The sequence below is a fragment of the Chanos chanos genome, chromosome 4, assembly GCF_902362185.1.
Source record: "Chanos chanos chromosome 4, fChaCha1.1, whole genome shotgun sequence".
Taxonomy (NCBI): Eukaryota; Metazoa; Chordata; class Actinopteri; order Gonorynchiformes; family Chanidae; genus Chanos; species Chanos chanos.
Window position 1 is genome coordinate 40,250,966 of NC_044498.1, and position 10,766 is coordinate 40,261,731.

The following is a 10,766-nucleotide window of genomic DNA, read 5'->3' on the forward strand; positions in this document are numbered from 1 at the left end:
TGAAATAATTGGTCCTGTCCACTAAAAGAGAATAAAAACATGCTCTCCTCTGGTAATGTGACAGTGAAAGTGTGCCTGGCACTTAACTGGTCCACTCACTGTGCTCCTCTCAGAGGGGAGGACAAAGCTGATGAGGAGCTGAATGGCCATTGATTGCTCAGCTCCTGTGGAGCGTGGCGGACCGGGCATGACGTTGTCAATCAGACACACACACATACACATGCACATACACACACACATACACATACATACATACATACACATGCACATGCACATGCACATACACATACACATGCACATACACATACACATACACATATACATACACATACAATAAAGCTAGAAAGAAAAAGAACAAGAAATAAGCAGACTGCGTGTGTGTGTGTGTGTGTGTGTGTGTGTGTGTGTGTGTGTGTGTGTGTGTGTGTGTGTGTTCTACTACACACTGACATAAAAAAAGAGAGAGGGAGACAAAGAGTGAGAACACATCGAGTCAGAAAACCAAACCTATTACTATTGTGTGTGTTTGTACTTTATCAGAGAGACGCCTGAGAGACGAAGACACTATGTGAGGAATGCATCACTTATTGAACATCTGTGAGTGTGTGTGTGTATGTGTGTGTGTGTGTGTGTTTCATGGGGGAGGGGATGATCTATTATGTATTATTCACTTTAAGGCCAGTGCTTTTTGTTGGAGAGGGATTATCAATAAGGCCCCCACACACACATAGATGCACACACAGTGCAAGAATACACACACAGTATGAAAAGCATGTTTGGAGGTGTCAGAGGAGTAAAGTCTTTGTTTAAAAAGAAAAAAAAAAAATCATAGACTCTGTTGCCTATTACAGTGGCCAGTCACAGATCCCTGCAGTGAGCTGAGGGAAGTATCTCACCATTCAATGACACTACAAAATCATGTGACTAATATGGCAAAAAGCCAAAATGGTAATATTTGACAATTTCTGAAGTGTTTCTGTATCTAAGACAGCCAAAGAGAAAGAGTCAGTGCCGTGGGGATCAGAAATCTCACACAGGACCAGATCACACACAGAGACAGACATGCAATACCCATGCAGTGTTTGTCTACGCTAGAAACAGTGTGATGTAGCATAACAGACTTTCTGTTTATCTGTCTGCCTTTGGGAATTTTCCCTTTCTATGTAGAACCAAAGTAAGGTAAATGAATGAACACCCCTTTGGCACACCTAATATGAGAGCTTGTGCTATGATGCACAAATGGAGAAGCCAGTAGTATCAAAATAGACTGTCTATATTAGACAAAACACATGACATGGCAAGGATGCTCTATTATATTTGTGTGTATAAACAGAATTAACAAACAATACCAACAGGGTGTAACAGGAGAGTGCACAGTAGTAAATGAGTTTAGTGAATCAGAGGGAGAGAGAGACAGAGAACAGAGTATCAGCACCTGATGGCTTGCAGAGCAACACTAGGCTGCAGAAGGAAATGCATATCAAATTCTTCTTCCTCTGACTAACACTGAGACAACCTGTATAGTCCTTTGTTTTTATTTGAGAGATGGACAGGGAGAAGAGAGAGAGAGAGAGAGAGAGAGAAGGGAGGAGGAGGAGGAGGATTATCTTTTTATCCCAAAGGATCAGAATGGCTATATTTTTGCCAGTCATGTCCCACTGGGGAAGGGCAGGCAATGAGTGCATGCACGTGTGTGTGTGAGTGTGTGTGTGTGTGTCTGTGTGTGTGCGTGTGCGTGTGCGTGCGTGTGTGTGTGTTTGTATGTGTGTGTTTGTGCTTGTAAGTATATGTGTGTGTGCGTTTGTGCTGGGGCAGATGTTTTGATGTTAAGAAGCTCTATAGTCATATGCTGAAGTCGCCATATGAGCAACATTTCACTGAACATTATCCACCCCTTCAGCATAATACACACCCACAGCAAACACTCACAGCTGGCTCACGGTTCCCAGCGTCTGCTTACATATCACATGCACGATATTTACAAGCCATCAGTCTGTATACCTCAGAATTACCTCAAAGACAGATCACATCATTTCCACATCATATCCTACTGAAAGTTCAATTAAATATCTATCTATCTATCTATCTATCTATCTATCTATCTATCTATCTATCTATCAGAAGCATCAGGGTCTTTGTAAATATATGTATAGTGGTCCCTTGGTAAGCATAATGAAAGGTTCTAGGTAGGTTCCCTCAGGATTGTGTGAGTTCACAGCAGGATTACTGTAGCAGCTCTCTAGATAAGCCAGTCCACTCAATACTCTCATCTAAAACACAGTGTAAACCATGTCCCCAGAGGACTTATCAAAGACTACAACGGTCAGAATTGAATGTGAGCCCCAGAGACAGTTCAACAGCATTCCACAAAGCAACCCAAGGCCTCTCTGGCAGATTACAAGGCATTTAGAAGAAAACCACATATACGAGAGAAAATGAAAGATGAAAAGAGATACAAAAAATAGGGACAAACACTTTATGTAAGCTCCTTGAAGAGATTGTCTTTCCCCTTTCCCAGCAGCCGCTCTGAGTGATGAAGTCGACAGCATTCTGGTGACTATTTTTGGCGTGACTACATTTCCCAGCATCTGGGGTGGTCTGGCCTTGATGTGAGCTTTATGGGAATTTCAACGTCTTAGACAGAGGTGGCTTTTTTTTTTTTTCAATAAATCTTGTTTTTGTCTATAACAGAGCCCAAAGTCTTCATAAAAGTTAATATTCTAAATAACAGACTTTGATAACATATCAAAGACTAATAAAAACGGTGGTTATTGGTCTTGCAGGAAAATGAAATCTAAAACAGTGTGCAGTACACCTTTAAAATGGCTATAAATCAGTAGTCATAAATACATTTTATTACCAGTCATACTTTATCACTTTAAATACACATGAAGTCTTTGCTGTTATTTAGACTTGACAGTCTAGACATTTATACTGAAGCGAGAGGAAGAGAGGAGAAAAAGGACAGAAAAACAAAAGAGAAAAAATGCTGAAGCGTAAGCCTGAGCATTTCAGAGCCAAGCCTTCAGTTTGCACAAAACTGTTTAAAGTGTCTATAAACAGAAAATATTGAAATGGGCTCTCTCCTGATAATAAGATCAGTGGTGGGGAAATACTGTCAGTGGTCTCATGAGACATCTTTACACACAAACACACACACAAACACATACACACACACACACACACAATGAAAATGTCTACCACACTCCTAATAGAAGCAATATTGTTTTGTTTGTTTGTTTGTTTGTTTGTTTTTTACGCTTGCATTCATTTTGAAGAACAGCGTTTCAGTGTGCAGTAACCTTAACCCTCAAGTAAATGTTGCTTGAACGCCATTTAGGCCAATACATGTAGCTCAGTAGAGCACATGTATTAGCATGTATTTGTATGTATAAGGTCCCCACTTCTGTCCCTGGCATGGGCCCTATCCTGAACCAGAGAGTCCCAGTGACAGGTCCCTCTGGATACAAAGCTGACTGCTCAAGCGTAAATTGACATAACCAGCCTAACCACAGCTTCTGATAGTTCAGCAGATGGGACAAAGCCCTAGAGTGGAGCATGTACTGTGTATGCATTATAGCCTCAGTTCAATCTCTGCTGTTTTCTGTTGGCAGCTTTTGGCCAGAGAAGGCAACATTCCAGGTATACAACTGTCTTGGCCTGACCACTCAGATAGTTCAGTATTTTCAGCAAAAACCTGTATGATTAGCTCTAGTCCTACTTAGGTTGTTTTGACACAAATCTGGATCCAAGCACTGAGTTTTCTGCAGCCTATCATGCAACGGTAATGGCTCAGAAACCACACAGTTTGGGGTTTGAAAGAGACTGTTCATTGCAGATGTAGGTAGTTCTTTTCAATTTTGCTCCAGAGGGATGTTATCCCTCTGACTGCTCTGGTTAAGAGCATCTGTAAAATGAATAAATGTAAAATGAGAACAGAGGAAATCTGAATAGAGAATGTAAGAATATGATTTAATGCAACTCCCTGTATTGTTGTCTTGCAGACTAAAATTTGTAAAAGCAATCATAAAAAAAAGAACAGTTTTCATAATAAATGACAGATTCAAAACTTTCTCTCTGTTTTTATTAATGTATTTTGTTCTTAACGTCTCCAAGACAAAACCACAGAGTACAAAACAAAATCATTTGTATTGATGTTGTCAGCTTTGCTCCACAGAAAGCCTTTTTGCAAACATGTACTGATCCAACATATACTGCAATAAAACCTCAGATTATCAAATCAATACACATACACAACCTGAACTTGACCTGACTTCTGCTCAGACACTTCCCACTCATTGTGTCCACACATCTATGAGTAGTCAATAAACTGTGTGCTGAATTTTAATGAGAGCTTAATACAGAGGATATTATCATGGATAAAGCCACCAAATCCATTTCATTCTCCTCTTCACTTATTATGTAGTCTGGTTTAAGCTGGTTATAAGACCTGAGAGGATACTTGGTGAAACTGATAGTGATCAACAGCCCCCCCCCAACAATCTCACACACACACACACACACACACACACAGTTATGATGCCACGCATCAGAATAGACCGTAACAACTTCAGACTGGACTGTTAAGGGCTTATGTGGGAACATCATGACACAAACCACTGTTCAAAGAAAAAAGAGGTCGATTGCTGTTCTCTAGTGTTGCTCTAAGTGACCCCACACATCATTCAGGTGTTTGTTTAGTGCAGTCAGTCTCTGCTTAAAATATCAGCTTGTTTAAAATATTCAAGCTGATATTCCTTTTAAAAGCTTTAAACTGAGCCAGTTAGGACAATTAATACAAGATTAAACCTAAGCTTGTGTAAGAGGTTTGTCTGTATGTTCTGTTTTAGGAGATTAAAAAGTCTTCGGCCAAATAAACACCAATTACTGAACACAATAGATTACTAAATGTTCACAGGTTCTTGGTATCAGTCTCCAAGAACACAGAAGGAGCAGTATGAAGAAGCATGCTGTCATGTGCAGTGATTAAAAGAGATCAGAGTCAAACCATAAAAGCTTTAGGACAGTGTATCATTAAATACATAAAACTATCTAAATATGAGAAAATACAGTTTATGGCATACTTACTTGAATCTTCCATGACAGTGCTGACATTGATCCCCAGTCCAACCTCGGTCACAGATACATGTTCCATTGACACAGCTTCCAGCATAACAGTTTTTATCACACGTCCTGGTGAGCGATGCTTCAGTAGAAATAACCATGTAAAATAAAACAAGTGGCCACAGGTGTCTTCTGAAACTCCAATGCCTGCATTTGAATGAGAGTGGAGGAATTCCACCATTCTCCATTTTATAATATTAACCTAAAACTGATGGTTTATTGACTCACTGTACTCTTATAAAGAGGACTGTTTACAAATCACTGTTCTTTTGTTAGATATCATTCGCTTTGATAATAAATTAATTACGTTTAAAGTACCCTATTCCTTACATCATGACCAAAAGGGCCTTCAATCATCCCCTCTAGGACCGTTACTATTTAACATAGGTTATGGTATTCGCGTAATTAATTATGCATTCGCATAGTCGTCTCAAATGTACAAAGAAGGACGTGACGTTTGTGTGTGATTTATTAGTGTCACTTGCTCATGGTTTGGACTGGAAGAGAATCTGGAGCCAAGATTTCCCTCATCAGTTAAGTCCTCTTGGTATCCAAATGTCAGTGTGGCATCCGAAATTTCAAAACTACGCTGGAAACGCCGAATAAACTATCACATTTAGGTTATTAGGTTCACTTTGGAGGCACGGTAAATTTACAAAGAAAAGAACAGAAAAGCGAAGGTAGCTCAAACTTAGATTCCCTCAACTGACTCAGATCCAGAAGATCTACTCTGAAAAATCAAATCCAAGTGTACAACTTTTTATGTTACAGTTTCTGTTGTCTTAACCATAGTACATCATCAACGGTAGTACTTAACGGACGTAAAATCAAGTCCCAATATGAGGAAAAAAAAAACGAGTTTTTCCTCAAGATATCTTCACCTATCCTTGATGGGGGCGGATTAATCCTAGTTATTGCAGCTTCGGGATAACATGACAATTAGACGCTTTCGAAGCTTGTATTCCAAATGATGCTCGCATCCCTCTGGACACAGGAAAAAATGGAAATTATTTAACTTTGTAACGTTCACATGATTCCAATCGATGCTCCTGCAATCGATGCAATCGACCTTAAAAATAATGTCATTTTTTTAATCCGTCACTGTTTTCTGTCTCTCGTAGTGTACATCGAGGAAGCATCCCAACTCCCAACCACAGCACTGAACGATCCTGCTTGTTGTAAGGGAAAGTAGAAGCATGGGGCACAACCAGTTCTGTCTTTTCTTAAAGGGCCAGTACAGTAGGAGCGAAACAACGTCGACTTCCTTCCTTTCCTGCTAGCAAAGCAGTTCTGACATGCGCACCGCTCAGTTTATCTCTACATCTTGGAACAGAAAAAAAACCCTGAATATTCTGCTTATAATTAATACGGAACCTGGGTAATGCGGAACACTTCTGTTGTAAAATATTTTATTTATGCTGAAAAGCTGAAGAATACCATAATAAATAACTTAGGGGAAAATGAAACTGAAGCATTTTGTGGAAAGACTTTGGCATCTAAAATTCACTACACTAGAGACACAAATAAATAAATTAATAAATAGGGAACAGTGCTTAATAGCAGAGAGCTACATCAGTGCGGCTGATGCATTTGATTGTTTGGACTGACTAAAAGCTAACCTATCAGAGCCTTTCCCTATTTAGACTCACAGCTGTCAAAGAGTCTGCAGAATGATAGGTAGAAGGTTTTGAGCGAGTGTGTGTTCCGGTAGCCAGGAATGAACCTCACTGTCAGAACTGTCAGAAATATTTCAAAGTTATATTCAACTCATAAAGCAGGACTTAGTGTAGTAAACAGAGCATATGTGCAACATGAAATTATGACAAACCTGAAGTCACAGATCCATCACAGACAATGTTCTACGTTTGAAGAACGTACATCCTGTAAGTGACAGAATAGGAGCGAACACACTTTTTTCCAGGATGATTTTGAGAGACAAAATATTGCCTGTTGTGCCAGACTGAACCCTCAAAATATCAAATAACAACAAGAACGGCATCAAATCCAGGTTGAGTGATCCTGAGAATATAGCTATCAGGAAAATCAAACTAATTAGACTCTTTTCACAGAAGATTAATGGAGTAAAACATGAAGAGAATGTCAGTATCTTTAATCTGCTTTGCATTTTAGGGAAAAGGGATTATTGTAGTGCTGTCATATTTGTCAGATATAATTTTCTTTTAAATACACTGCGCTCAAGTATAGCTGAGAGAGTCCCACCCATTGAACACACCCATGAAATGTACAAAAATGTACAGGTGAATTTATGTCCCCGTTTCAGTATTTTAATAGAAATCCTTACGTCTTTACGATTTGCTTGCATTTGTTTTTATGACGCTTATAAGTAATCACATGAATGATATTAATGTCCTACCTTTACCCATCAAGTTCATATTTAAAACTCTGTTCCTTAAGGAAGAACCAAGGAAAAAAGACTGTTTTAAAGTTTCAGAATAATTCCTGTAAATGATGAGGTCTCAGGAGTCTAGACAAAGGCAAGGTATGTTTTTTGATCATTTATTACACGAACGGCTCTGTACCCAATGTACTGGATCATAAGCGCTAAACTTTCATCTCCAAAACCACAGACTCCCAGAGCATTAAAATAAGATGATACAATATGGTTAGTGTGATTTTGTACTTCATAGTGCAGTTACGGTGATAGTTTTATGGTGTCTTTCACAATCCATATAGCCATGAAAGACATAAGAGTTGTGTTAGCCCTGGAGCAAGGTGACTCCATCACAACTGTGTGGATAAAGATGGTAATATTCAGCTGGTACCATGTTTGTATGAACATTATAGATGAAAAATTGTGTCATCAGAGCACATCACTGAGAGCAGCCCGGTAATGCAAGAAAAAAAAAAGTCTAATGGCTAATAGAAAGATATAGTTATGACTTCACATTTGTTCTAGACTAGGTCATGGGCAAAAGTAAAATAAAAATATTTTATTATAAAATCACGTACATCATAGAGCAGGCTATGGACAGACATCACAGTAAGTAATTCTGACAGCACTAACATTCTATCGCACTTGTCGTTGAATAGAAAAACAATTCTTTCGATGTCTCTAACATTGTGGAACAGGTCAGATCCAATAAAAAACATTCATTGTGGTGTCACCGGCATTCTAGAAGAGGATACGACTGCGCATATTAGAGAAATCCTGTGCCGACAGAGAGGAACAGCAGACTCACAGTTAAACATGTGGTATCACATTCTGTCTCTCCAAGCTTAGGAAGGATAACAGTTATATAACAGGACTATCCGTCAGGCACTAACACACACACATACACACACACACACATATAAAGACACATGTGCACACACACGGAGGTCCAAGGCGGGGTCAGATTTAACTAGGAGCAGGGGCCACCACTCTCGCTCCATCAGATAACCTCCCCACTGTAATCACCAGCTAGCTGAGATATTAATCATCTGCGCTGGGCTCACTGCATTCTGTCTGTTCAGCCAGCTGTGTCACATCATCTCTGTGCTCGCTGCATCTGGTCTGAAAAGATTAATGTGTTTATATTTACTTTCTTTGTGAATAACTGAGAACATTATAGCTAAAGTTGCAAGTAACATTTCATTACTATCTGTTACCAACATGCTGCCTTCAATTTATCAATTGATTAATATATAATAGGTTGGCTATCTCAGTAATATTGGTTCTAATATAAAGAAACTTTGGGGCAAAGTTAATCATTATCATTTCCATCAGAAGAACCTTGTCATAGATTTGTACTGACAATACATTTAATTTTGAAAAAAGGGTTTTAGGTCAGTTTGAGTAATTTAGGTCATTTTTTTACTAGATGGTCTTTGATCTGTTGCTGTGTAAGAGAAGCAAATTTGTCTAGTGAATGAGAAAATATCTGTACATGCCGTGTAATGAGTGATTAAAAAAATCTTGCTCCTTACTTGAATCAGCAAGGGTGACTTATATTGCACCGCAGCGTGATTTTTAAACATACTTATGTGTTTTATGTTGCTGGGGTTTTTTGTTTGTTTGTTTGTTTGTTTGTTTTAGGGTTTTTTTGGAAGAGCTTTAGAAGTGTGAAACTAAGAGTCTGTTGTGTAGACACTGAAACACACGCACACGCACACACACACACACACACACACACACACCCACACACACACAAAACACAATGTAACCCTAAGGATGTGTTTGAGTCTCCCGTACTGTCTTGTGAAAGCAACCATTCTTTCACACAACAAGAGGAGACACTAGTGTTTGGTACTATATATAAACAACTGCAGAAAAATAACAAATACCCAGATTGTTCACTTCAGGGCATCCATTGAAAGACTGTGACTGGGACTCTTTTCAGTGACTGGATAACATTCTGGTGGTATTACTGCCCCCATGAGGAAGAACAGACATCTAACACGCAGTGTCTGATACGTACCGAATAAGACAAGTTATAATAAAACATACATTTGAAAAGATCTTTATTTCAGAATTGCTTGGCCCTTCTATATTATTTGTTCACTGATGAAATAAATAATCATTTGGAAGATTAACTGTGAAAATGAAACAATTTAATTGTAAAAACCAAACATTCCACAGCAACACCAGAAGTGACAGCACAAATCACATGACATGGCAGTTTTTCAATTTTCTGCGTTTTTTCTGCTCCTCTGTGAAATACATTAAAATTGCATTCACCTAAGTTTTGTGAAGGCAGCAGCATAAAGCATAAAAAATGTATATCTATTCATATATATCTGTTACTCTTTCTTCCGTTTGCTTTAACAAAGATTCCAGATCCATGGGTGTTATTATGAGCACAAAATAAGATGCATTTCATTTAAAGTGGTGATATATATTCAATTTTATATGTACTCTGTACATATACAGTCAGTTTGTAAACAATGCAGAAAAACTGATTCCAAAAACACTAAGTAAATGTTTCCACTGAAATAACCTTGAGCAATGTAGAAATGTGTGCTGTCTTTAGTTTTGTGAAATGCAGGGACAAAGTCTGAATCCAAACAAACAGTGTGTAGCTTTGTCAATATGATCTGTGAACGATATACACAATTCTCTCTCTCTCTCTCTCTCTCTCTCTCTCTCTCTCTCTCTCTCTCTCTCTCTCTCTCTCTCTCTCATTCTTGTCAGATTAATATCTTAAATGAAGACTTGAACTAGATGAGAGATCCAGCACATTCATTTATTCGCTGTATTTTAATGACTGGACTTGTCACAGTAGTCTTTAGTGCTCCCTTTCAATTTGGCCTTACTCTTTTGGTCACTAATCATAACCCGATAAATGAAACTACAAATGGTCTCTATGAACTATTAGTATTGATATTGTTCTTTGTTCTGCTGGAGTTTTAGTATCTTTAGTACTAAAGGATATAAGGAGTCTATGTAAGAAGTGATTGGTTCGGGACTGACCATTCACAAGCATTTTCATTCTGGTCTGCGTTGTGTAGGCCTGATTGAGATGGGAAAATCAAATTCTAGGCCATATGAGGACAAATGTTAGGTAATATTAAAACGGACAGCCTGAAAGTTTAGCACGGCCCACACATCACAAGACTGTAATGCATAGAGTGGATGACCAATGAATGATTTGTGTGTATGCACAAAGAAACCCATCTTTGAACAACAGAAATGAGGGGGAGAG

At 38.6% G+C, this 10,766-nt stretch overlaps 1 protein-coding gene across 1 annotated transcript in view; it reads right to left on the minus strand.

The window, feature by feature from the left end:
- Nucleotides 1-5,312, minus strand: part of atrnl1a (attractin-like 1a) — a 194,035-nt gene extending 188,723 nt beyond the window's left edge. Inside the window, exon 1 of the mRNA XM_030772321.1 lies at nt 5,089-5,312. Coding sequence (XP_030628181.1) covers nt 5,089-5,312 — 224 coding nt within the window. The remainder of the gene's footprint in view (nt 1-5,088) is intronic.
- Nucleotides 5,313-10,766: the final 5,454 nt, after the last annotated feature.